The sequence below is a fragment of the Punica granatum genome, chromosome 7 (genome assembly GCF_007655135.1).
Source record: "Punica granatum isolate Tunisia-2019 chromosome 7, ASM765513v2, whole genome shotgun sequence".
NCBI lineage: Eukaryota > Viridiplantae > Streptophyta > Magnoliopsida > Myrtales > Lythraceae > Punica > Punica granatum.
The window spans coordinates 17554400-17581805 of record NC_045133.1 but is presented as its reverse complement, the minus strand read 5'-3'; the positions used below and the strand labels follow the sequence as shown (position 1 = coordinate 17581805).

Sequence of the window (27406 nt, the reverse complement as noted above, 5' to 3'; positions counted from 1 at the left end):
TGATTCTGACGATGATTCAGGTGATGATTCTAATGAATTTCAACACTATATCTCTCGCCGCAAACTTGCCTGATTGTTAGACCAGAGCACCACCCCCTCTATTGATGATGCTAATTTCTTCATGCTTGATGCTGATAATGATGATTTATTCGATGATGATCTACCCTCCCCAATGTCTGATGATGAAGATGATGATCCTGAATTGGATTATTAGTATTGTTGTTCTCGCTTATAGTTGTTCCCGCTCAATTCTTTTATAATTTTCTATTTATAAAAAGAAAATTTTATATGAAATCAATGAAATTCATCTTATCTTTGAGGTTAAGTGATGATTTGTTTAGCTCAATTCCCCTTTCTTCATTTTCATCACCATTGCTAATCTCTCGTCTCTCTGATTTGATGTAAATATTCTTTTCCGTTAACATTAGACGACTTAATGGACAAAGGGATCGTTTTGATGTCTGACCTTAACTTGATGTAAACTCTCATACGTGGGAGACCTCATCGACCTTTCAAGGATAATTGAAACCCTCAAACTTGGTTGATGACACCAAGGACCCAATTAATAGGAAAAATAACTAAAGGACGAAATTGATGCAAAGTTCAAATCTCAAGGATGAATTAGTCTATTTACTCTTCTTTTTATTTTTATAAAAGTACTTTCTATATCCACTCTTGTGTTTGGTTTCCAAATTGAGTTGGGTATTCTACTCAATTTTATTTTCGAAATAAAAAAAGATAAAACAGTAATTATTGCAAGTGTTGACAAATATATGAACTGGTGATATATATATATATATATAAGTATATATAGATGTAAAAGTAAATATAGAATTTATTATTAAAAATTGATTATAAAAATATTTAGAAAATAGTATACGAGAAAAATTATTATTAAATAGGAGAAAAAGATAAAATAGTAGAGGTAGAATAGAGTTGAGTTGAATATAGTAAATATTTGATTTGAAATGTAATTGGATTCGTATTCAAATTGTCTAATCTAAGGCACGTTCACATACACGCCAAAACATAAATATGTTGTGTGTATAAAATATCTGTGACCTTTTAAATAAACCAAGTCGAGAAAAATATACATGGTATCCTCCGTCATCAAACGCGTGAATCGCGATACATACAAACAATTATTGAAACTGCCATACAACGTACTGAACTTGAATCTTCCTTGCTGTCCAATTATCATTCAAAATAATTATCACTGATAACGTAGATTAATTTGAATGGTTCATCATTTTTTTTTTAAGTAAAATCTTGGATTCGATTATCGTGAATGAAAAAATTTATACTAGTATAGTTTTATCTTTTCGTGAACCGATTCGACTCGAATTGAATTAATCGGAACCTATTAAACTTTCGAATATTAAAGTATATTTTAAAAAATAATTAAACATCACTAAAATAATTTTGCAGTAGAAATTTGCTATTTCATCCTTATAATCATCCCTGAAATTCCCTCCGAATAAAAGGCAATGGCACGACTTATGATTTTAGCCAAAAATTTTAGTGATTTTGGTCCCTCCTATACATTTCGACGAAGTTTGAGGATTTGTATTCGGCATAGTAAGACATATCTTCCTTGCGACTTGCAAATATTTGTTATTCGAGGTACATTTCACATATTTATTATGACTAAAAAGGTGATATTGAATTTGCCAAAAAAAAAAAGTAATGTTTGTAACCCAATATAGTAGGGTAACATATAGCTAATCTGAGCATTAGCACATCTCATTTGCTTTGTTTGAATCGAGCAAAATGAGGTCTAGTTAATGATCTTCATCAAACGTCCTATGATCGCCGATGGTTTTTCTAAGTTACTGAAAATAAAATAACTTGATCATCAATCGGATACTTTCATACTTCTACTAATTCTTTAGCGAACTACCCCGAGCTTAATTAAATCCTTAACACGTATCTATCCGTATATTTCTCGATGGATTAGGATCAATTGATTTACCTAATATGCTGTGTAACTTGGAATAAACTCTGAAATAAGTAAAACTATTTTTTGAGAAAAATCATAAAGATTTGATTTTCTTTTTCTTTTTTGTGTTACAAGGAAGATTGTGATTTAATACAAGGAAATATAAAATTTAACTTGGAATAAATTCTGAAATAAGCAAAACCATTTTTTGAGAAAAATCATAAAGATTTGATTTTTTTTTTTGGTGTTATAAGGAAGGTTGTGATTTAATACAAGAAAATAGAAAATTTAACTAATGAAATACGAATGATACAGTCCCAAAATCGAATCTGCACTGTGCCCCTTTCGGCTTAAGATTCGATATTTAGATTTAAAGGGGAAAAAAATATTAAAGATGAAAAATTAAAAAGGAAAAGAAAAGGAAACAGGGGACAACCAAAAGAAGTGCATTTCCATTCTAAAGGCGCTGCTGCCGTCTCTGATGATTCTTCTTCCGTTCAAAGAAGCTTCGCGCAGAGAGAAATCGATGAGTATACCCTAATCTCATGATCTTCCCTCTTTCTCCAACAAACCCAATTGCCGAAGTATTGTCTACGCAGGCAAAGGTTCGATTTTTATCTTTACCTTTTGTATTCTTTTTCAAATGTTTGCGTTCTTGCGGAAATCGTTCATGTCGTACAAATATTCAAACATGGGTTTGTCTCAGGGCTCATTATTTCTTGATTTCTCCACTTTTCTTGCATAATTCGTTTGATTGTGGAGATTCTGATGCTATGCGTTCTTATTGGTGTCTGGTAAATTTTGTTCTACCGGGTAGGGAGAAGTGATCAGCTAATTTGTTGGGGCTTAGCTGATTGCTTTTCCTTTTTTCCTTTCTTGGGATGTTCAGTTCTGTTTTAGGTTCTGTTTCCGCATCTGTGGATGTGGATTTTGCATTTTCTGTTTAAAATTCTGAAACCCATTTGAGATTTACTGCTAAATTCGTGTTTCTCTTACCTATGATATGATGGAAAAAAATTTTACATATGGATTTACTAAAGCATATGTAGAAGTTACTCTTGATTTTTGCAATTTGGTCAATGTTAGTTAGTATTAGGTCTTCCATCTCCGTTTTGGTTAATCAAGTATTATCCTGTCCTTCTGTAGTCCTGCTGATTTTTCATGCCTCCAGAGCTGGTGCTAGCTGAAGTTCCTCTGGCAAAATTATGTTTATGAGTCTCCGGAAATATTCTGATGGGACTACCTGTCGTTAGCCCTTCAAGCTATGGTAGGGTTCAGTACTTTATTAGTTTCTGAAGGTCAAGCCTTTTAAATTCATTTTGGTTACGGGATAGACTATTAGGCATTTTACCAAGCCAGACCCATCTGTAACCTGTACCAGTCCCTCTCTGCTATGTGTCCTCAAATTACAATTTATTAGATATTGTATTCCTGCAGATTTTCTTGTCTTAATCTTTATGGGCATACTTATGTAGTATTCAAGAGCGGGTGGACTCCTCACATTCTCTATCACAAAATTCATCCAAATGTATCCAAGCTTTGTCATTCGTAGGATCCGGACATGAACTTAACTGTCTCAAACCGATATGCTAGCTGATTTTAGTTATGATGAGTTCTAGCTAGTTCGTCTTACGAGGTGCAGTATTATAATTGATGAATTATGATGTCAGCACCAGTTACCTATGGAGTAAAGGAGCATGTTCTATTAATTTCTCCTAAATTCTGTTTTACAAGTCCAATGGCCCATTTGATATGATGGGATGTGTTGGTACAATATTACACTATCTTATCATTCCATTCCGTTTGCTTGTCAATTCCATCTTCATACCAAAATAGCTATTCGAGTCAAAGAGCTATTCATCCATACCTGTCCAGTGGAAAACTGTTCCTTATCTCTCTGAGAAAAATCAGAGTGGCTAATGGCTGCTGATGATTATGCATGTGTTAGTCAAGTGGATATCCTTGTCTGTTGGGAATCGTGGAAGACCTTGTTATTTAAAAATTAGCCCTCTTTTTTTGTCTTGCACTTCAGAAGCGTCAATTGTCTTATGTTTTATTGATGTGCACCTCTCTAGCTTTTCTTTCATCCCTTATCTACCTTCAAACATTTACTTGGACGGAGTTGACGAATGCTTTTTCTGTACTTTACATATGCTCTGAGCTATTTGCCTAATGTTTACTACTATTCTTTCTTTCTTCTTCTGTAGCATTAATGGCCAACGCCAATAGCGCAAATGATCAGGAATGGGTCGAGAAAGTTAAATCAGGTGGGGCCGTTCCACATCTTGACCCAGATAATTGCCCAAAAGGGTGGGCGTCCCCACCTGGGGACATCTTCATGGTCCGAGGCCCGGAATATTTCTCAACCCGTGTAAAAGTTCCTGCTGGTGAATGCCTCCTCAAACCTCTTGGGTTTGATTGGATCAAAAGCTCCACAAAGATCTCAGAGGTCCTAAATAACCCCAATAGTCGTGTGAGGAAGGCCATTGAGAGGGAGTTCCCTGAGGGTGAGAGACCGTTTGTATGGGCTTTCAATTTGCAGGTCCCAAGCAAGGATAACTACAGCGCTGTGGCTTATTTTGTGTCTGATGAACCAGTTCTGGACGGTTCATTGATGGATCGGTTCTTGCGAGGTGATGATGGGTTCAGAAACTCGAGGCTCAAGTTGATTGCCAACATTGTGAAGGGCCCATGGATAGTTAAGAAGGCAGTTGGTGAGCAGGCAATTTGTATCATAGGACGGGCCCTTACTTGTAAATATTTCAAAGCAGATAAATTCTTGGAAGTGGATATAGATATTGGATCTTCTATGATGGCAAGTGCTATAGTTCATTTAGCATTTGGATACATCACCACGTTGACGGTTGACTTGGCTTTTCTCATAGAAAGTCAAACAGAGTCAGAGCTCCCTGAGAAAATCTTGGGCGCTGTGAGATTCTCTGAGTTGAATCCTGCCTCAGCAAAGCCTATTGAATCTTCATTGACCGATGAGAGTGGAGCTAGTGATAATCTGCAGTCATCTCTACCCACGAGATGGTGGAAGTCGCTGGGGCAAGGATTTTCGCATCTTGTACGTCATAATTCCCAAGAAGGGTCCCGCTCAGGCCCTGGGCATGTGAATGGCATTGCAGATCATGACAGCGGCAGTGAAAAGACTGAAAAATGGTAACCTATTAACCTCTTCCTATTTTAAGCTTAATACTGCGAGTACCTTCAGGGCATAGCTTTAAAATTAGACTTGACTATAGTTCGAGGTTTCAATTGCTTTTTCCTGTACTTTGTAAGTCTGAACTTGCAGAATTTACCAGCCCGTCGGATAAGAGTATAATATCCTTTGAGAAAACGTATACCTATTTCACAATGAAGTGTATCAGTAACACACATGAAAAGATTCGTTAACAGCTAAAATTGAAAATTTGGTCGATGCATTAAAAGGGTGGTTTTCTATTCGGGCAGCTATACCTGTTTCACTTGCTCATATCTGCAATACAAAATTGCAGGTGTCTCACCATTACTTCTGTTTCTTGTTTATTGCAGATTGCGAGTTCTTATTGGGTGCTGATCGAAGGTTATGTTTCCTTGAAAGGGATCGAAGCATCTAGTCTTGAAGACAGTTCTTGGCTTCCTCTCCTATTGCTGCAGATATTTAACTGCGATTTAGATAATTATACATACATATATACATAATATGCACGTTAACGTGGGTAGATGATTTTTCACATTCCTGCCGTCCATTCAATATTGACCTCTGTACTTATTCATTGGTACTGTGCTTATGAAGATAACGTAGCTATGAAGCTAGAAGGGGCATATGAATTATTCATTTCCATTGACTTGTAGTACAATGAATTCTCTTGGATGCTTAAGTGCAGAAGCGACTTTTTTTTTCCTTTTCTTCTGTCTGATTTTATTCTGTAGAATGGTTTTCGTTCCTTGTTTGTCAATCTAATTGATTCGAGCCTCATCTGGGATGTTGTCGCGATTCACCATTTCTTTTTATGGAACTATGTGACGAAGTCCAAGCGGCTGCTAACTGTAACTTCTTATTGATACACAAACTCCTTGGTAATGAAAGGTTTTACCTTTTTCTTTTGTCGGAAAAAGTGAGGTAAAGGAAGATGGTGCACTTGTTCTCATATGCATCATGTCACCTATCTCTATTAGTAAAGCGGAAGCATTTCGAATATCTTGATAAAGAGTCTACTCTTTTTTTTTCTTATTATCACAACTTTAGTTTTTTCTTTTCTTTTCTTTTCTTTTTAACTCTCTACATCAATATATACTAGTGAGCGTCCCGTGCAACGCACAATTGTTCACTAGTATAAATTTCTTGTCTGTCTAAATTACCAATAGAGTTCTTTTTGTCGATCGATTGAGAATTTAAAATTTTTTTCTTTGAAATTATACAAAAATTTGTTCAGTCTCCCTTGTTCTCTTGACAAAAAATATAAAGAGAATAAAAAATATTAATAAAATAAGAGAATGAGAAATATTAATCAAATAAGATACAAAACCGGTTAAAGATTTATAGCAACAACAAAATTAAGAATATTTAACATATGAATTAAATCAAATTTTCTCTTAAGATCTTAAGATGATACGCGTAAAGCATAATAATAATGACAATCTATCAAATTAACCAATATTGGGGAGAAAAATGTGATAACGTAAAAAAAGAAAGAAAATTCTCATGAGTAATTTACGATGATTTTGTCACTTTTGAATTCCCATCCTTTTCTTCCCTTCTTCACTTTTTTATTTATTTTATTTTAAAGTTTAAATTATATAATTAATAATATAAAATAATAAAATGCAACAATTTTTGCTTTTCCTTTTCCTTCTCTTTGTTAATCAATTAGCACATCCTTTATAATATAGAATATTCTAATAAGACAAAACACCTATGGAAGAGGCCATTACTTTTTTTCTTTTATATTTATATTATATTAACTACCATATAAAATAAGAGAAAAATTAATTATTAAAAAACTAAGAAAAGATAAACAAATTTTTGGATGAATAAAATTGTAAAAGATATTGTTCTCGCAATTCTATTGGATCGAGCATTAAATGTTATTTTTGCTCCCAATGAATGTTCTTTTCGATGCTCGAATTTTTGTTTTTTTATAAGGATTGAAGCTGCTTACTACTCAACCAATATTTTTTTTAATTACTCTCCCTTATATTAATTAAAAGTGATAACTTCACAGTGTTTAGGTGGCATTTGGTTCAATGTAATCAAGGCAGGAATTTCAAATTTCCACCTAGATTACACCCTCATTACACCATTTGGATGTAATTTGGAGCCGGATAAATTTTGTTTGCTTACAATGGTGTAATCTCGAAATACCAAACTCAAGGTTGGTATTTGGAGATTACAACAATCATTCTTATATATTTATATATTATATACCGTATTTATATTTATATTTTTTTTATAAATATAAATATATTAAATATATTTTATTTATATATTTATATTTATCTTTATATAAATATTTAAATAAATATTTTTTATAAACATATAACAAATATAAATATATTAAAAAAATTTAAATGATAATAAAAATAAACTTTTGGCATAATAACCATATAAATAAAGGGCTCAATGTAAAATTACTTTCCTTTCCAATCAATTTAAATATACTAGACGTAACAATCTCAAATTACCTTATACTTTAATACGTAATAACTTACCAAACACAGTAATGTCATATTCCTTGTAATATGACATTCTCGGGCTTATTTATCTTCCCTGCAATCTAACATTCCATGTAATCTGAGATCAAGCGAACAAAATGCCCCCAATATAACAACAAACCCTCGAGCCGACATATTACACTACCACCTCATCAAAAGGAAAATCGGCCTTTCTCACTATGCCACATCATTGGAATTCTAAGCCCTCCCATGCTGCCATATTTGCATGTTATAATTTTTAAATTTTTAAGAAGTTTCATTGATATAATTTTAATATGTAGTTTCCTATTAAAATAGACTTACTATTATTATATGCAATATATTTTTCACACGATGTAATATATCAGTCGTCTATTTTAAGAAATTTTTGTTTGATAAATAGTTATCCTATATATTGCTCGATTGTGCTTTATATATACATAGTAATAATATATGGTTGATAAATACTCGTAAACGTAAATACATTTATGAATTTATGAATATATATAGTTGAGAGGTTTTTAATGAGCATGTCAAATACACTAAGTTAAAAGAAAAAGAAAAAAATAATTAATTGAGCCATATTTTTTAGATCCATGAATTTATAATATTTTTCTTCATCAAAATAGTTAAAAGATTTATTTTTCAATTCACGTATACAGCCGGGTATTCAAGACGAATACAATTTGTATTCTAAAACTACACTAATAAAAGAGTAAGTTACACCGAACTTTAGGCGATTTTCCATATTTATCATGATTTTTCTTTCTTTTGATCCATAAAATCATCAATTTTTAATTGTGTCTCAAATCTATCATGTCATCTAATTTTATCAAAAAAGTCTCCGACTTTATCGAACTTTTGGAACTCGGCCCATTAGTCCCCAATTAATTCGGACGAGAACTATTTCTTTAGCCTTTGCTCTATGTCTTGGAATTCCTGCGTTTGATCTCGAAAGGAGAATTGCATCGTTTTCCCGAGGATTCAGAAGGTTCCACTTCGAGCTTCAATGTCATTAAATAAACATCCGCAGCAGTGCCCGGCAACCGGATCAAGTGATTGTTGATCGATCAATTAATTCTTGTATATTTGACTTTTCTTGTTTCAAGGGACGCGAATATATTTTCATGTATTGTTGTAGTGAATTAGGAGAAAGCAATCAAGCATTTTTTTTTCTCCATTAATTCCAGTAATCTTAATGCCATGAGGCTCGAGAGTGTTGATTTTAGCTGAACAATCTGATGAATATGAGCAGAATTGGGGATTATGGCTATGGCGTGAGGTGAGGATAGGGAGACGAAGTAGAGAGAGGGACTAGGTCAAGCTTTCGACATCGACACGTCGTCGTAAGCCTGAGGTCATCGACATCACATAATGTACAAATTTTAAAATGGAGTACTACTTATGGAATCCAAATGATTTGCAACTACAAGAAATATAGTGATCGTGTAATGTGAGCATAATATATAAATATATATGTATGTATGTATATATGTATGTATGTATATATATATATAACTCATCCCATGCATGGACAAGGCACCGACTAGTCTTTTTTGCTGGGTAACCATCATAACTTTATCAGTAAAAAGCAATGTTACAGAGGATAGCCCTCAACTATATAGAGGAAAACAAAATTTGATGTATTGCCAAATTGGCATAAATGGATTCAAAATGTAGGAGATCCAAGTACATTGCCACTTTGAGAAATAAGAGAAAAGTTTCAAAATGTCTAGGATGATATTCCTAATTTCCTAGAAGACGTTCCTCGGGCTACTCAAAGCATTAACTACTACTAAAAATCACTAACTAGCCAAATTTTCGAGCAGTCGGAGTTGAGAGCTAGTGAGGTAGCAAGAAGGATCACTCGTGCTTCTGCATGGAGTGGGGTTGCTGCCAAGACTGTGGAGTACCATGATCGAAGAATTTCTCCATTATAGGATTGGGCCACCCTAGCGACAGTTGCATTGGAGCCTCTCCAACTTGCATTAGTGTGTATCTTCCACCATCCAGGTAGAGGGGACTGTAAAATAGAGGGTGTAACATTGATAGGGCCCTGGTCAGTATAGTTGGGAAGTTGGAGAGCATCCCGATTTGCAAGCATGATGGAATCAGCAAGGAAGTTGCTTGAGTATAAAATGTTCGGGATGAAATAGTAAATCACAACCAGATTACGATGGAGATCTCAACATAATGTCTTTGGAGACTGTTTCCTGTCTACTGAATGAGAAAAGAAAATGATCTCCAAACAATTAATCAGGATAAATTACATAGGGATACAAAAACCTTTTATAAATGTAATGTTTGATACAAAATAAAAAGATTGTAATAATCATATAGAGTACAAAACCTTTTTACCGTCAATATGTGACCGACGACATTTTGCTCACGTAGCTTATGGCAATTTATAAATAAAAATTGTTTTAGAAATAAACTAAAACAAATATAAAAGAAAAATGAAATTAGGAAAGATGGAGAGTACAGAGACAACCGGGGATGGGGGCGCTCCACCCGCAACTCAGACCTATCTCCGCCGAATCCCTGCGAGAACCAAGAACAAGAGAAAGAAGCAGCAGCAGCAGCAGAGAGCTCCACTCAATCCCTACGAAACCGCCGGCCGCCGCCGCCCAACGTTGTCCGCTGGGAGTGCCCCGACTGCTTCTGCGTCAACAGCGCCACCATCTCCGCCTATCGACACCGACCGCCTGCTCTCCCTCTCTCTCCAACACTACTCCCTCTTGCCTTTTTTTTTAATTTTTTTTTTAAATTTTTGGTCGATATCTCTCAACTGCGATGTCTCTCTCTTTCTTTTTTCTTTTTAATTTGTAATATTATTATATATATATGCTAGTTTAAAAATTTACTATAAAAATTTCCCAAAAAATATTTTTTATCATTTAAAAATGCCGAATCATTACATCAACAGCAAGATACATCCCCAAAATTTAACACTATTTAATTTAAATTGACGGAATGTATAATATTATTATAAAATAAAAACATTTTATACTTGATTGTAATAATTATTTTATTTTATACAAAGTGTTATATTTGTAAAATATTTTATACCCTAATGTAATTTATCCCAATTAATCATAGGGATACAACTTTTAACTGGGGTGATGTTTAGTGCTTTACTAGTATTCTGATCCCGGCAATGTACATTACCGCCGCATAGATTCCTACCTGGAATATATATATATATATATATATATATATTGATATGTTTGGTATGCATAGAGTAATCAGAATTAGACCAGACGTCGAACTAGATATGGCATGAGTTTATAAATTTTTGAGTTCAATCGGAAGTTCGATGGGTCGGACCGCAAATTTAATTAATCATAATATTTTATTATTTAAAATAGTATTAATGATAATTAAATGTATAATATCTATCTAAATTCATTAACAATATATAGAATCTAGGGAACAAAAGTAATTGAGGAAGAAATAAAGAAACAACTAACTATTGCCTAGCTGGTTAGTGGATGTGCACATAGTGGGAGGTTGGAGATTCAAAACCTTTCATCATCAATAATTTTTTTTATATATTTGTTCAATCATTAATCTCATGAACCGGGCAGTTTAGTGAATTTTTAAATTCAAACCGGTCGATTTTGTGGGTTCGGTTCAATTGTGCATATTCGGTTAGAAGGTGGAATCGGACCGGTCATGATCCGGGTCCAAGTCAGACCGCATCGGTTCGATCCGGTTTTGATAACAGGCTCTGATAACAATGGGTATGCGTTCGAGTAACATTACAAGTAATGTCTTTTTTCCAATATTTAAATTTACAATGAATTAAGAAAGATGAAATTCCTAAAATAACCCTCCCTTGACAATCCTTCCCATATTTCTTCTTCCAGAAAAAGAGAAAAAAAAAAAAAAAAAGGAACATTGGCCTCACCTGAACTCGAAAGAAGTGGCAGCGACCTCCATAGTCACCCCCATGAACCTTCGTCGGAGCCACAAAAGCACAAAGAGGGCTCAAATCGAACCCTTGGTGGCTTCGATTGAAACAACAGGAGGCTCGATCGTGCCCTCTCTGCTTTGACCGATTGAGCCCGCTCTGGCTTCTTTGTGGCTTCGAGGTCGGTGGCGAAGGCGAAGGCTGATGAGGAAAGGGGGCGGCAGATGTGCCTGAAAAGTATGTGGAAGAGGAAGGGCGACTTTGGAATTTGAAGAATAAAAGATTACCACCTTGGCGGGAATCCACATACTCACTTGTGCGACAATGTGAATTACTATGGCTAAAGTAAAGTGGCCCAACCAGACGTGAAAATCTGGCGGCCCTTGTGAAAATAAATTAACATTCTTGAGAATAAGTCTCACGTACCAAACGCCCATAGAGGGACATCATTTTTTAACACAACGAGTTCTACAACAGGCAATTCCAGTCATCTTGATCCCAACTTGTTCTATAACAGGCAATTCCAGTCATCTTGATCCCATGAGCGCCTGCCGATGTAATTAGTTTGATTCTAATAAACCTTCTTAGACTAGTGAAAATTTTCCCGTGGGACGACGCTTGTATTTATAAACTGCGAAACTCTTATCCCAAAGATATCAAATTCACTCATTATAGAGCTCTAACAAAACACTCCAATAATTCACCTGATTACTGAATTCAATCTCGTAACATCCTCAGAGGGAGAATGTCTTTACTGACCAATCTCGGGTTCGCGAAAAAGATCAATGGCCTGAAATCGAGCAAGAAAAATAAAGCCAAAATCAGTTGCCACTCATCCACAATGACCGTAAATTCAGGCTTAACTTGTTACCATTTTCAATCAGAATGCACAATACCAACCCAAGTCAAAATCAACAATGAGCACCTTGCAGCTCAAACGAGGGCAAAACCTGCCTGACAAGCTAGCAAATAGCAGACACTTCAAGATGAAGTTGAATGCAAACATAAGATTCATCGTTGCTTACCTATTTTGAACCATAGCAGAGTTGAAAATCATCACAGGATGACATCTGAAATATTCCAACAGCAAAATCATAAAGTTCAATCATAATAAGAGAAGACAGAACTCAACCTTTCACCACTTTAATACCGAGACACACAGGTTCATTTGAAGCACTTCTCCAAATTATATAGCATATTGGCCATGCTTGGCACCTGGAAATAAAGAAGTCGTCCTGGAACCGAATCACTTTATGAAGTTGGATCTTTTATATTTCAATCCAATCAACCCTCTTTTATTCCTCCATAGAGAAGTCTCCAATTAATAAATGACTAGGTCAAGACACAGAATGCATCAAAAGCTAGACTTACAATACAAAAAGATATGAAAAATGTCATTATATAGTTCAAACGAGATAGATCACAAATTATCAAACAAAATCAAATGCAAAGACAAGAAACAATATGCAGTGGCAATATAGAAAGCCATTAGAGCTCCATATGACGATTCATATGAAAGAGTGGAAATTCGGATAGAATTTGATAAAAGCTTAAAGGAGATGGATAATGAATTATCAATTAAACTTCAAATGCCAATATGCTCAACATGAACTAGCAATATTGTAAGGCATTAGAGCTCCTTGAGCCAGTATCGTGTAAGAGTGGAAAAAAACAATAATTTGCTATCACCATCACTATGGCAAAAATTGAGAGGTAACAACCCTCGCATTTTTTAACTAACAACAAACCGATCGAAAATCAAACGAGCTCGACACCTCCAAGAGGAATTGTGCTCATTTGCAGGGTCCTCCCAGTCCCTGACCCAATGATCCTTACAGAAGGCAAAGAAGGATCAGTCACGGGCTCGATCTCAAGAAAGCTGAGATCCCAAGCACCAGATCGCTTCAAGCTTGAAATGAAGACAACTCCAGTCCAACACAACATCGAGATAGCCCAGTAGTTGTTCATCCCATGGATCAGGCCCCATGCGATGGAATATCCCACAATGATCCCCGATAGATGTCCCAAGAAGCTCGCCTGCGGGACGATGATCGAGGTGAAGATGAGGGACTCGAATGGAGCAAAACTGATGGGGAGTGACAGGACTCCAAAAAGGTCCAACTTTGAAGAGGGCTGCTTGACGGAAAGGATTGTCATCCACCCAAAGACAACACACGAGTAACCAACAGCTGTTACCCGACGAAAGTACTCGATCTTGAACCGTTGTATGAGGACATGGTACATTCCTAAAACCAGTAAGCCTGACAATAGGACCAGCACGAGAGTGTACTGCAAGTAATACGCAACTCCAAGGCCCAAGTGCCCGGACTGTTCAACCACACCAAGGCTCCAGAGTGCACTCATATTGAAAACCAGGTGAAGAATACTTATGTGCGAGAAGGCCGAAGTTATAATCCTCCAGAAGTGGCCATCAGCAGCAGTCTCATAGCTTAACCCGACTTGGGAATACCCAATGTTCTTCTTCTGAATGTAGAACCATATTGCAGAACAAATTGCTATGATACAGCTTGTTGCCGGTTTCTCCAAGATCTCGAAGAACAATGGCTTGCCCATCTAGACAAACCCCACTTGATTCCTATGCCCAACTCTTGAGATGCCAGAATGAGTACATCAAATAAGATGCCCCCACATAGGGAGAGATATTTCGATCAATTACAGATCATCGAAGATACAGATGGCGCGAATAGCAACAGGACTACCACTACTTCAAGGATGGAAAACGGAGGCCTCCTAAGCTATAGCTAACGTATCGGAAAGGACCAAGACTGTTTCCTTTGGCCGACTAATCACAAACAATTGAACAAGGACAGCACAGTTATCATTCACCGGGCAATTGCAGAGCTGATCGAAAGTCACCAGATCTGCTTCAGTGCCAACCTCCAATGAACAAGAAACCTACACCATATAGCCGGTCGGAAGCCGGGAAAAATCAAAACTTTCCTTCGATATTCTTCACCAACTTGACCACTACCTCAACTCAAGAAACCCCAGATCAGAAACCTACCATCGACGATTCAACTGCTGACATAACCATTACCCAGAAAGCGAAAAATCCAATTGGGCGCTGCGGAGGATCAGCCACTCGGCACTTCACTTCTCAGAGGACTGCCCAAAATACGGATGGATGGAAACTGATTCCAATGGGTGTTTACACGGCAAAACCTTGGATGAATCAGAGGGTTACGGAGGAGGAGGGGGAGCACTTTCTGACCTTTGACAGGAACAGATTTATGGGTTTCTGTCTTTCTATGGTTTCCTCGTCGGTTCTAAGATTTTCTGGGACCTTCCTTGGCTACGTCGTCGATGCTCGGAGGGACCTTTGCGTGCTTCAGACTATCAGTAGAGGATGATGATGATTGGGATCGCGTTCTTTGGCGACTTATGAGAATTTGCACCACAAAATTTACCTCATTTCCAATAAGAACCCTTAAGTTATGTAAATATCTATTTGTACCATGAAACTTTGTGTTTGATCCGGCCTGGCCCCTGAGGTTTACGTACCAAAACTGCCCCGCCATGGCTTGCTTTCAGCTCCTTTCCTTCAATAACTCATGAGTCAATTCTTCAATTCATACAACCGTCCATCGCAGATAACATCTCATTGACCTCGTCAATCTGTCGAGACATAGGATGCCCTTAAAGTGCCATGAATCTCAAATATCCCGAAGCCATTTGTCTTGCGTTCGGTAGGTAAGACACAACAAAATATAGTATGAGAGGTAGGATAGGAATTAATGTTCCCATTGCAATTTTACAATTAGTTGTTTGATTCATGTCCAAGAATAGCATTGAGATATGAAAGTAGAATTATCTTGACGTCTTTAAATAAATATTGCTTTTCAAACCAAAAATTTCTTATCATATAATAATATTTTTATTAATTGGTAAGGAAGTTCAGCATCAAACATCTTATACACTGTGACCTAGCACTCTTCAATTAGTCTCTGCAATTTACTCCTTTAGAGAGTCTCCGAAGTGAAGTTTAATCCATGGAATTAACTTTCATTGGGAGACTCCTTAAAAGGAGCAAACTACAGAGTCCAATTAAAGAGCATTACGTCACCGCGTGCTGGATCATTGTCAGTGGAATTCTTTTTTAAATAATAAGAGTCTTATTATTTAACATAAAACTCATTATATGTGAAAATAGTAAATCACTAATGAAAATAAATGAGTTGAATCATTATTTTGTAATAAACTTATTATTTTGAATATTTTTATTAAATAATAAATTTCTTATTTAAAAAATAAGAATAAACTTATCATTTCTGATGACTACAAGTTAAAGGATGTTTCTAATAGCAGACACTATGTGAAATAGGCATGAAACTGACATTCATGTAACTTTTGTCTCCCTTATGAGATTAATTACGTTTGGTCATCCTTATTAATATAAATAATTTCTAACAAGACAAGCAATATCTTTTACTCACTGTGTGAAGAGAAAACATTTAATTTGATTCTCGAAAGATTAGTTTGCCAATCATTTGGTCATTCAATGAATTTTGTTAATAATTTAGTCCTCCAAAGATTAGTTAGTCAACAATTTGGTTCTCGAAAGATTAATTTTGCCATCAATGAATTTTGTCAATAATTTGGTTCTCGAAAGATTAGTTAGTCAACAATTTGGTCTTCGAAAGATTAATTTTCCCAACAATTTAGTCTCAACGATGTCATATCATGTGTGGGGACTAAAAAAATAATTTTTCAATTGTCGTTACCTAAGGAATTGTCGTCATGGCGTCGATGGTCAGTTAACGTCAGGACTAAATTATCTGCCGAAACGGTCTTTCGAGAACCAAATTGTTGGCCAACTAATTTTTCAAGGATCAAATTGTTGGCAAAATTTATTGAGAGACCAAATTGTTAGCAAAATTAAACTTTCGAGGACCAAATTGTTGGTCAATTAATCTTTTGAGGACTAAATTGTTAGCAAAATTCATTGAAGTATCAAATTATTGACAAACTGATCTTTCGTGGCCGAAATTGAATATTTTCTTCTGTATGCAACATTTCCTTGAGAATTACTAAATTTATTATGTCAAAGCTACGTCATTCATATTACTTGCTGATAGGGAAAGCATCAAAATTAATCTACGGCGCCTTTTTGGGTGCAACCGAAGTCACCAACTCCTCAAACACAGTTTCCCTCGTGGTTTAACAACTGATTGAGCCCAATCAATTACTGCAAAATCCTGTTAAATTTGATATTATATTGCCTATAAATACATATATATAGAACTTCACATTCCATTCCCTAGGGAAATATAGCGTTAACACGCATGGAAACGTAACATAGAGTGTAGATAGCCATGAGGAACACAAAGGTCTGCCCCATCGCCATGTCGAACTGGATAGATTCTCGGCAAGATGATGGTATATTCATTCAGCTGTCTGAAGAAAATGAGGATAACGAGTTCAGCGACACACGTAACGACAACGACTATTGGATTGATCAGCTGCCTCGAGGACAAGAGTATTGGCATGCCAGGCGAGCATTTCTGAGCAGCTACCACTTCTCGGAAGATCGAACCAGGTTTGCAGGGAAGCTGAAGAGGTCCGTGAAGGGCATGAACAAGGCCGCCATGGGTGTTGTGCTGGAGGTTCGTCAAGAGTTGTCCAAAAGAAGATTTGTGATCAGGGTTTTCCGGGTGAAGCTCATCTTTCCCTCGATGGTTCATATTTGCGTGAAATGCTTTGTCCCGTCATTTAGGAAAGTCGAAAAGCTGAGCCACTGATCAACATATGTGATACATATATTGTCTCCATGAAGATTTGTAAATAACAGCATGGAAGTCAGCATGGCTATATCTCCAGTGTATTTGTGTGTTTTGTGGATTTACAAATACTGTCAATGTAGTTCCTTGTCATATATATGTGTACCCATATATCTACATCTTTCTATCTATCTATCTATCTATCGGTTGAGCAAAATATATATATATACATATATTTATGTATGTACATATATATTTATATCTATATATCTTTATCAATATATCTATCTATATCTATATATCCATCTATATCAATCTATATACGTTCCATATATTTTCAAGTTCCGTGACTGAATTTTCAGTCACAGTCTAAGTACAAAACCCTTACTCTTGCAATAAAAGAGTTTTGGTATTTGTACAAATAGTTTTTGTACAAGAATTTTGATTTTGTACTTGATCATGACTGAAAATTCAGTCACGGAACCCAAGAAATTGCCATTAAGCTAAATGAGAGTTCCCCTTTAACTCTCAAGAAGAACTCTCATTTAGTCATGTGTCATTTTAAGGTCATTTCTATTAAAGTATTTAAAACTTCAAACTCATTTCTTAATTATTAAAACAGAAAAACAAATGGTAAGATGGTACGGTTTATATAATAAACATATAGATTACATTGTAGGGCCTTTATGGGGGTCAAGTTCTCATTCTTTCTGCGTTTATATCATATTCATATCAATAAAATCATATTATATTTATATCAATAACATTATCATACTTTCAATAATACAGACACTTGAAGTAGTATTTTTCACTATAAATTTTCCAAAAAATAATATTTTATTTTTATTTTTATTTCTTGAAGGATCATATAGTACTTATAAAAGAATATGTATTATTTGCTTAATTTTATTCGGATTATATTATATTTTTAGTTTTCAAAATTTCACAATCTTCTACAAGGAATCGTTTTATATAGAACTATCATATATATTATTAGATATGTTTTCTAAATCAAACACGTAATACGCATTTATATTCTCATTAATTACTGAAAGATTTTTTGAAAACATTACTATATCCTTAAATGTATATGTGACATTAATATTAATGAATAAAATCTAAAAATTGTTGTTTAAAGGCTTTAGACCTATGTATCGCATATCTAAAGCAGAGTTCTGAGTTAATTAACTTAATTTACATATATTTATATATTAAGCTAACGGAGAGTTCCAAGTTCTTTTAATCACGTGTCACTCCATGAAGCATTGTTACAAAAAAGTTTTTTTAAAATTCTTCTCCTTTTGCTTCACACTAAAAGAAAAAAAGGAACTTGCTTAAAAGGAAATTTTTTGAGGTCGACACTCTACTTAATGAGAAGGTCTTGTGTGTAACAGATTTATCACGTAGGATTATGTCACGAGATATATAGAAAATATTACTTTTGGCAATAATAAATTATTTTTGTCAATAATGAATTTTTCTTATTTTTGTTTACATACTAAAAATCAAAATGATAGACCCTTATTGGCTCTGGTAATATTGCCACGTAATACCTCTATTATATACAAGACTTTCTCCTCCTTAACTTAGTACTCAAGCATTAGATGGCATTTCAAGGAATCAACCCCTTTTTTAAAAAAAAAAATTAACCAAATAATCTTTACATGGTTATTTTATTATCTTTTTTTATTATCAAATCATTCTTTTTACGATTGTTGCTCGAATAATCATCAAGAGAATGTAACATGAAATTGTGAATTTGCTAAATGAAAAAAATAGGTTGCTAAAATGAAAAGAAAATTCCTTCAATAAATTAAGCTAAAGTTACTTAAGTACATGTGAAATTAGACATGACATAAGACTGTAACATTTTGTCAAACAAATCCTTAGTTTTATCCAAACACGATAAGAACTAACATAAATGCTCCCTATGTTTGTGTTTTCCTTAAGTTTGTATCTCGGTATTGCTGTGTCATTATTTAACTTTTAGTTTATAACCATTTTTTTATAAATATTTAATTAATTTAAAATTATTATTCTCAAATATTATGGTGTAATTCTCAAATTTATTAAGAAATATCGAAAATTAGTGAAGATCATATCTCCTAAATAAGAAGATATAAAAAAATTTAACAAAATTGCAGTAATTTTGAAACTTATATAACATTACTCCTGCTACAGCATGCGAACTTTTTCTATATATATATATATATTATGTGCAAGTGTCTACTAAAGGCATATGCAATTAGTGTGGATTTTCAGTGACTTGGATGTCCATCTATTTTAAAGGCGAGATGAGCATCCACTAGTGGGAAAAAAAAAAAGAGGAATAGTTTTGCAGTTTAACATCAAAACCATCACGGTTTTCTGAAGATGATGGGCCTAATATTCATGAAGAAAGGCAATACTAGGTGGTATCTCAGCTGAAAAATATTCTGATCACCCGAGGTTGTGATTGAAGTAGTAAGGTTATGCCCCTTCAAATGGGATATCAGAAGTTCAAATCTTCCCGCCTTTAGTGATTCGACAGTCGCTTAACGGATAAAAGTTACTCTAGGGATAACATGTTGATCTTCCCCAAGAGTTCACATCGATGGAAAGGTTTGGCACCTCGATGTCAGCTCTTCGCCACCTAGGGTTGTAGAGTATATGTTCCAAGGATTGGGCTGTTCACCTATTAAAGCAGCACGTGAGCTCGATTCATAACATTGTGAGACAATTCGGTGGCATCAAAGGGTGCCTACAGATGAACCACGCTCAATGCAGCACAAACTAAAGCCCAGGATTACACTACTCATGTTGCTCTTCCCATTTTTCTTGGCTGAAGGTGTTGCTCTTCCCATAGCTGAATACAGGTTAGGCTCATTGGCTCTTGACAGTGCCTCTGAGAAGAAGAAAACGTTAAGTCGTTTTTTTTTTTTTGGATAAAGTGGGCGTTTCTTTCATTAAAAGTAAATTACATAACAGAGTTCAAGTTAGCCCAAAGGCTTGACATACGAATACGGGTAGTCCCTACAATCATCATACAAAATGTTGTTAATAGCAACAGGAGGTTCCATAAACCGGACAGAATGTTCGTGTAATGCAGTCCCAATCCTAGCTAAAGCATCCGCACAAAAGTTAGCCTCCCGATAAATATGTCTTGCTTCCAACTGATTGAATCTACTGCTCAAGAGCCTGCAATCAATGACAACCGAGTTAAGAAAAATGTTAACTGCAACGTCACCCACACCATGTCATAAACAGTTTCTGTGTCTAGCTCGACTTGAAGATTTTCGATCCCCAAGTCAAGAGCTAGTCGAAGTCCATCTCAGAGTGCCCACAGTTCAGCATTGGCACTCGAGGCTACTTCAAGTTTCTGGAAAATCCTCTTCACCACCTGCCATTTGAATCCTGAATGACACCTCTTGCACCTGCCTTACCGGGATCGCTAATAGGCAAACCATCAGTGTTAAGTTTAAACCATCCCGGTCTCGGAGGCGATCAGGCTACAATAAATTCAGTTCGAACTTTCCTACCACAGAGAGATTTGCTCGAGAAGAACTCAGCTGCTCTTTCAAGCATGAATCGAGGTCCTTGTGAAGAGGATGACCTCTGAACAACATGGAGTTTCTATTCAACCATAAATGCCAAACAGCAAAAGGAAAAATAATGGAACATAGAATAGACAGAGTATGAGTTTTCGTTAGCTTGACAATTCACATGAAGCCAAGAAGTAGAAGGGATACTGAAGGTGGCATGCTTAGTACGAGAACATCCCAGATTGTTCCAAAATGTTCTTGTCTTGGAACAATCACGAAGGATGTGAAGGATAGTTTCCGGTTCAAGCTGACACTGTTTACACAGAGGATTTAATGAAAGACCACGTTTGGAGAGAGTGTCAGCCATGGCTAACTTATTGTGTTCGCACTGGCACAGGAAGGTTTGGATTTTATGGAGGCCATGAGTTTTTCAAATCCACTCCCGCTCGTGATTGTGAGTACGAGTTGGGTCCCAACCCATAGCAATGTCATAAGCTGAGTTGAGGTTAAAATCACCCTTCTAAGAGAATTTCCAGGCCACCGAGATCCTGGACTTGGCAAGATTGATTTTCTGTCCAGACTAGTAGCAAAATTTGTCAAGGGTCTCGAGAATGCACGCAAAAGTATTGGAATCTGTGTTAGCGAAGAGCAGGAGATCGTCAGTGAAGAAAGGACGGGAAATAATGGGGCCATATCAGATCTTGATGCTTTAACACCTTTCCATTGCCCCGACCCTGTGCCCTCGTTAATGAGGGCACTTAGAAATTCCATACAGAGGATGAACAAGATGGTGAAATCTGGTCCCCTTGTCTGATGCCTTTAGTAGGCGATAATGGCGCGACTTGTCCACCGTCAAGAAGAATAGAGTCACGGGAGATGAGACACAGTTCATGATGATTTTGATCCAAGAGTCAGGGGAACTGAAAGTGGGTGAGCGCTTCCCGGATGAAAGGGCCATTCAAGCCGGTCATAAGCTTTCTCCAGATCGATTTTGATCACCATGATCCCAGAATTGCCACTTTTCTTCTTCGTAGAATGAAGATTTTCTCTAAGGACCACAACATTATCAGTAGCCCGTCGGCTTAGAACGAAACTGCACTGACATGGGGATATAATTCGATCCAAATGTGGACGAATTCGATTCACAAGGACTTCTGAAAATGATTTTACAGGCAGTGTTACGGAAACCGATGGGGGTGATATTGAGAAATCAATTCAGGAGCACGGCAATTGGGGCGATATTGACTTGTTATCGTACATCGTTATGGATTTATAAGAGATTGTGAGCTAAATTTATTAGATTGAGTTTTTGAATGGAAGATGGTCTAAATTATTTTTAGACCCAACGGAAAATCTATATCTATATCTATATAATATATTAAAAGTCGATACGACTCACCTTGCAATGTCACGTAGGACAGAAGAGAGTTTTCCTTGTGTGACTATTCGTATGACCGCTAATAGTAATTTTACAAATGGCATAGTATCGCAATACCACATCACTTTTTGAAACCGAAACACCTGCACTCATGGAACATGTAAAGATGAAAGCTATATTGAATTATTTTAGAAAAATAGCTCTCTGTAGATGAGCTTGTTTCTTCCAGGCGAAAGGGTTGTTGAGGAGATAAATTTAAGGACAAAGACCAATTTTTTATTGAATTATACTGCTTTTTTTTTTGTTTGGATTCCATTGATTTACTATTGTTTCTCTTTCATAGAGGGGCAGATGCGCTGATTGCAAATACTGGATTGGGAAAGTAACCACATCATATTGTAAGCAAGCATGTGTACGTACTACTTACAAGTGTTTCATCATTCACGATATTAACGGATCATAATTTACATTAGCATTTTTAGTAAATATTAAAAAAAGAAAATTGTTCGGCTCAATAACTCTAGCCCGAGGATACGTGCGGGTGCGTTGTCTAATTTAATTAAAAAAGAGAAGGAAAAGGTTTTAGGAGATGGGGAGTTTATTTTAATGCTATGACTTGCATCACATCGGCTCTCATTTTTCTTTTCTTTCAGAGAAAAAAAAGGGAGGAATATTCTCCTTTTCTTCGGTAGACTGGGAAACTGGCAAGATCATTTGAGAATCACAATCCAAAGACTGATTTCTTATTAGCTTTTGACCACATAAATTCGACAAGCCTGCTTGATCATACAGCAGATATATTTCTTCTTCGGACTATATTGATTTCATAGGACCCATCTTGTCTTGTCATTTTCACGTTTTGTCTCAGTAGTTTCGTTTCCTATCGCACAATAAATTTCAATACACGTCAAGCACCACTAATCTCAGTGCGTACCCAAAATATAACTAAATTTTCTTATAATTTTTGAAACTATATTGATTGAACTGCACCTGTGTGGCATGATTTGCAACCATACTTTCTAATAGAAATGGAATTTTCTATAAAATATATATAACGTGACCGAAAAGAATTAATAAAGTTTAATCATCACACAATTTATTCACATGTTTGCTGTACTTACTTTTCACAAGTCAAGAGGAAATGAGACGGTAGTATGTGTATCTCATTTTTCTTATATATATATATATATATAATACCAGCACTTTTTTATGCACTATGTTATCGCAAATATGCAGCAAAGAGAATAACACGTACAAGGTTTTCCTGTGGTCTTGGATGGTCCGTCTCGTGGACCATCTTTTCCCCTTAAAATTCTCTTTAAATATGGCGGACTGATCGGACGGCCTAATGACACGGACCACAGAACTATAGCACCTCGTTCCTATCCGTTACACACAATACTTTTTTTCACGTCTCCTAAAGTATCCGGACTGAAAACTTGCAACATGACATAATATAGGTGAGGTGATGGTGAGGATCCCCCACGGTGCCCCAGTTGGCTCCATCAGATGCCTTGATTTTGATCCCGCAGGATCTTTCCTCCAGCAGGGAGCAGCTCTTATCTTCATTTGCTCCATCTCTGACCATTCACTTTTAGCTTCTTCGTGTCCCTCACTGTCTGTCTGTCTGTCTTGTCTGTCTGTGTCCTCCTCACACCCACGTTTCTTGATTTTCTGTGCCATAGTTTTCCATTTCCAAATCCTACAAAAACCCAGAAACCACACTGCCTCTCATTTCCTTTTCCTCTTACCCTCCTAGTCCCATCCCATCATTCTTGTTTCTGGGCTCTCTGCTCACTTTGCAGGGACAACTAGGAAGAAGGGAAAGAAACCAAAGGGAGTTTGTTGAGGGGTGGTTGTTACCGGAGTGACTGAGATAGAGGAAAGTGGTGGTGGGGGGGGATGAAGATACAGTGCGATGTGTGCGAGAGGGCTCCGGCGACGGTGATATGCTGCGCCGACGAGGCGGCTCTCTGCTCCAAGTGCGACTTCGAAGTCCACACCGCCAACAAGCTCGCGAGCAAGCACCAGCGCCTCCTCCTTCAGTGCCTCTCCAATTACAAGCTCCCCCGCTGTGATATCTGCCAAGTAAATATTACTCCACGTCTCCTGCTCGGTCGCCTGAATTTCACTGTGTCTTGGATGATGACAGTAATAAATTTGGTTTAGTGTTTTCTTTGGTTGCTTTTGGCCTTTTCCACCTTTGATGTAGAGCTACAGTTGATGAAATAAGGTAAGGCTGTTAAATATGAAATTTTGAAATTTTGAGCGACACAACTGTTTAATTTGAAAGATTAATCTTGTTAAATATGACGCAGTATAGTTATTTGTTACTTAATAAAACCACAAATCCATCGCCTAAAAGTGCTAGGCCAATTCGGCATTATAGCTTGTTACGAGGTTGATGTGAAGTCAAATTGAGTAAAAATTATCTCCTTTTGGGTGCTCGTATTGTTCTCTTCTAGGCCGTCGGTCATGGGTCCAGCAGATGATTCTCTGGTGATGCTGCTTCATTAGTAGCAACGGACCATAATATGGGGTATGACTTTAGCTGCGGTGTCGCATCTGTAAACACCACCGTGCCGATCGTACTCGCAGAGCAGTTCAGTGATAGTTGAAGTCTTGAAGAAGTATTAGACCTTACAATTAGCATAAATTATGTCTGACTTCGGGTTATACCAGTCTCCCCTTTTAAATCCCGTGGTCTTCGCACTTTTGGGCCTCCGGCATCGTTGGCAGCCTCCAGAAATAGTACGCTCCCAGAGTCCTCACAAGCTTGTTCCCAGTCTATCATGACCTGTAAAAGCATGGCTCCTCATCTAAAATGGTGCTCACCGATCGGCTTCACAGATGAGCCAATGAATTTCCCTATTGTGGGATAGCAACAATCATGTTAGCCTAGTTCTGCTGGCTAGTATTCCACATTATCCAGGTTAAGAGAGAAGTTGCCATCAGTCGGAACCTCTTGCTGTAACAGTGCCTGTATCTCAGCCCCATGGGTGGGCTCTGGAACAGAGCTAACTCACAGGCTATGGTGTTGTGTCCTACCTGTTGCGCCGAATAGTTAACATGCATGCTTTGACATGTGTGATTAAGAATTTTTTCCGAAACAAAGACATGAACACTGGATCGGCATAGTGTGAATCTATATTGAATATGGATATACCTCAAAGCAGTGATCTTCAGTCTCTTTGTTTTCAGTTTTTCCTTATAGTTTGCATGTTTTTGAAACTTGCAAATCGGGAAGGTGCTTTAGCAGCATACTTCTCCAGGATACAATCGTCCGCTCTGGTAGTTAAGTCCTGACTTGCAGAAATTTTGTTGTACAGGAGAAGGCAGCTCTCATTTTCTGCGTAGAGGATAGAGCACTCTTCTGTCAAGACTGTGATGAATCGATTCATTCGGCTCATAGCCTTTCGGCCAACCACCAGAGGTTTCTTGCCACTGGAATCCGGGTGGCTTTAAGCTCCAAGTGCACAAGTGGCAGCCAGAAGGGTCCCTTCGAGCCACCAAGCCAGAATACCCCACAAAACCCGATGAAAACCCCAAAACCACAACAGGCTTCTCTGTCAACAGGATGGAGCGTCGATGAACTGTTGCAGTTATCAGAGCTCGAGTCCTCTGAGAAGGTTAGATGACAAACCCATCGATGCATATCCACATAAACGGGCACCAACTTATATTGACGCACACTTTTATTCTGTTCTTTTCTGGGTGCCATACACTTGTTTTAGGGCTATAATTCGAGAACTTATGCTCTGGTCATTCTCTGGAACCGAAAAAAATACGGGATACGAACATCTGCATTTCCTCTAGAAGAGCTTCATAGATTCAATCTCTTGTTAAGGCAATCCTATGCATTTCTGCTGTTTATCTTTTAAGATGAAGAAGGAAAAAGATAGTTTCTGGAATCAAACAAAGCAATATCTTCACTTGCAATTACGATTGATTTGGTACCGGAAACACAGTTTCTATAACAAGTTGGATGCTCTTCAGCATACCATAAGCATTTAGTAGTTTACCGAAAACTGGCACTTACTACAGATTTTTGAACACGCAGAGAAATCGTCTTTTATTATATATTGGATGGGCAATTTGCATCTGTGTTTTATAACCGAATGTCAGATGAATAGAGTCAGCCGATTTAAATCAAACTTTTCCTTGTTTCTATTTAGATTTTGAATATGAACTTATGAACTTGTGAAATTACGTATTGCCTTAGTATTTCGAACATCCCCTTACAACTTAGAACAGATTCTCCATCATATGAAAACATGGTTATGCTAACTGTGTTTGATTTTCTTGAATGCTGCAGAAGGATCAGCTTGGGTTCGGAGAGCTAGAGTGGCTAGCTGACGTGGGGCTCTTCGGAGAACAGAGCACTCATCATCAGGAAACCCTTACTGCAGCTGAGGTTCCTCAGCTCCCAGTTTCACAGCCGAGCAGCTTTCCTGCCCCTAACTGCCGGACCAACAAATTCACCGTCTCTGCACAGAAGAAGCCGAGGATTGACATTGCAGAAGATGATGATGATGATGATGAGCACTTCACTGTCCCCGACCTCGGCTTGGATTGAAAACCTATGTTCCCTTACTCTATCTCGCATTGGTGGAGAGGTACAGATTTGGTAGTTTATCTGGCTAGCTAGCTTAATTACGATAATATATATCTATATATATATGATCTACTGATGATTTCATACGCTTAGTGAGGTCGATATTATTAGCAGAATTTATACATAGATATAATCGGTACTCGTATAATATTGGAAGATATTATGTGTCCTTCCTGATTGAGCATTGTATCCCAAAGAACGTGTTCCGACACATAAAGTATGTAGACGGTTGTAATACCTGCTTTCTCACGTAGTTTGGAAACTGGATCAAGCCGGCTGGTCAGACCGGTGGACAGGACACTAAACTGCTACCTGTTTGGGGAATTCGGTAAGGATCGAATCTGCAACTATGTATGAAGCTAGTTTTTTGTTGAGCAATTATTTTTCTTACCACATCAATATTACTTCTTTATACAAACCTGGTTGGCATATGAAACCCGGTCGAGCCCATAGACCCATGTATAACTAAACAGTACATATATCGAAGCCGAACAAACTGTTCGATTTATTAATTTTGAAATGTTGGTAGGTGCCTTCCTGCATTTCAATCAAAGGGATTTTCAGGTGAAGACTTTAAAATTAAAGTCTTAGATGCTTGAGATTGACAGCATGCAGATATTTAG

At 36.7% G+C, this 27406-nt stretch overlaps 4 protein-coding genes and 1 long non-coding RNA gene across 10 annotated transcripts; 3 read left to right on the top strand and 2 right to left on the bottom strand.

Annotated features, from left to right (window-relative positions):
- The first annotated feature begins 2339 nt into the window (after positions 1-2339).
- LOC116214950 (protein ENHANCED DISEASE RESISTANCE 2-like) lies at positions 2340-5832 on the top strand. Of its 4 annotated transcripts, XM_031550481.1 has the most exons (4): positions 2345-2544; positions 3086-3206; positions 4147-5104; positions 5477-5832. In XM_031550481.1, coding segments are annotated over exons 2-4 (993 nt in total). In that variant the 5' UTR covers positions 2345-2544; positions 3086-3172; the 3' UTR covers positions 5478-5832. The 4 variants fall into 4 exon arrangements, with proteins under 4 accessions (XP_031406339.1, XP_031406338.1, XP_031406342.1 ...); XM_031550479.1 differs by lacking the exon at positions 5477-5832 and having other exon boundaries at positions 2340-2544; positions 3111-3206; positions 4147-5108; XM_031550478.1 differs by lacking the exon at positions 5477-5832 and having other exon boundaries at positions 2340-2544; positions 4147-5108.
- A 3414-nt stretch (positions 5833-9246) lies between these two features.
- LOC116214243 lies at positions 9247-10547 on the bottom strand. 2 transcript variants are annotated; one of them, XR_004158257.1, is made up of 2 exons: positions 10107-10547; positions 9247-9641 (listed from the first exon to the last, which is right to left on the bottom strand). It is a non-coding gene; the product is annotated as an uncharacterized LOC116214243 (long non-coding RNA). The 2 variants fall into 2 exon arrangements; XR_004158256.1 differs by having other exon boundaries at positions 10110-10544.
- Positions 10548-11368: 821 nt separating this feature from the next.
- Positions 11369-14909, bottom strand: LOC116214242 (RHOMBOID-like protein 13). The gene is made up of 2 exons (XM_031549618.1): positions 12236-14909; positions 11369-11761 (listed from the first exon to the last, which is right to left on the bottom strand). Exon 1 carries the CDS (start codon positions 14103-14105, stop codon positions 13290-13292), a length of 816 nt encoding a protein of 271 aa, XP_031405478.1. The 5' UTR covers positions 14106-14909; the 3' UTR covers positions 11369-11761; positions 12236-13289.
- A 1892-nt stretch (positions 14910-16801) lies between these two features.
- On the top strand, positions 16802-17478 carry LOC116214739. The gene has a single exon (XM_031550180.1). It carries the CDS (start codon positions 16865-16867, stop codon positions 17288-17290), a length of 426 nt encoding a protein of 141 aa, XP_031406040.1. The 5' UTR covers positions 16802-16864; the 3' UTR covers positions 17291-17478.
- A 6116-nt stretch (positions 17479-23594) lies between these two features.
- LOC116213752 (B-box zinc finger protein 25-like) lies at positions 23595-27182 on the top strand. 2 transcript variants are annotated; one of them, XM_031548802.1, is made up of 4 exons: positions 23595-24256; positions 25498-25797; positions 26484-26784; positions 27038-27182. In XM_031548802.1, the coding sequence occupies exons 1-3, from the start codon at positions 24071-24073 to the stop codon at positions 26742-26744; spliced, it is 747 nt and encodes a 248-aa protein (XP_031404662.1). In that variant the 5' UTR covers positions 23595-24070; the 3' UTR covers positions 26745-26784; positions 27038-27182. The 2 variants fall into 2 exon arrangements, with proteins under 2 accessions (XP_031404662.1, XP_031404661.1); XM_031548801.1 differs by having other exon boundaries at positions 23597-24256; positions 26484-27161.
- The last annotated feature ends 224 nt before the right edge of the window (positions 27183-27406 follow it).

What these genes read in the sequence shown, in the direction of transcription:
- LOC116214950 (XM_031550479.1), top strand. Translation starts at nt 3,173, where the DNA reads ATGGGACTACCTGTCGTTAGCCCTTCAAGCTATG. An exon ending in CGTTAGCCCTTCAAGCTATG is followed by an intron (nt 3,207 to 4,146) that starts GTAGGGTTCAGT and finishes CTTCTTCTGTAG; the next exon opens with CATTAATGGCCAACGCCAAT.
- LOC116214242 (XM_031549618.1), bottom strand. Translation starts at nt 14,105, where the DNA reads ATGGGCAAGCCATTGTTCTTCGAGATCTTGGAGAAACCGGCAACAAGC.
- LOC116214739 (XM_031550180.1), top strand. Translation starts at nt 16,865, where the DNA reads ATGAGGAACACAAAGGTCTGCCCCATCGCCATGTCGAACTGGATAGAT.
- LOC116213752 (XM_031548802.1), top strand. Translation starts at nt 24,071, where the DNA reads ATGAAGATACAGTGCGATGTGTGCGAGAGGGCTCCGGCGACGGTGATA. An exon ending in CCCGCTGTGATATCTGCCAA is followed by an intron (nt 24,257 to 25,497) that starts GTAAATATTACT and finishes TTTGTTGTACAG; the next exon opens with GAGAAGGCAGCTCTCATTTT. An exon ending in AGCTCGAGTCCTCTGAGAAG is followed by an intron (nt 25,798 to 26,483) that starts GTTAGATGACAA and finishes TGAATGCTGCAG; the next exon opens with AAGGATCAGCTTGGGTTCGG.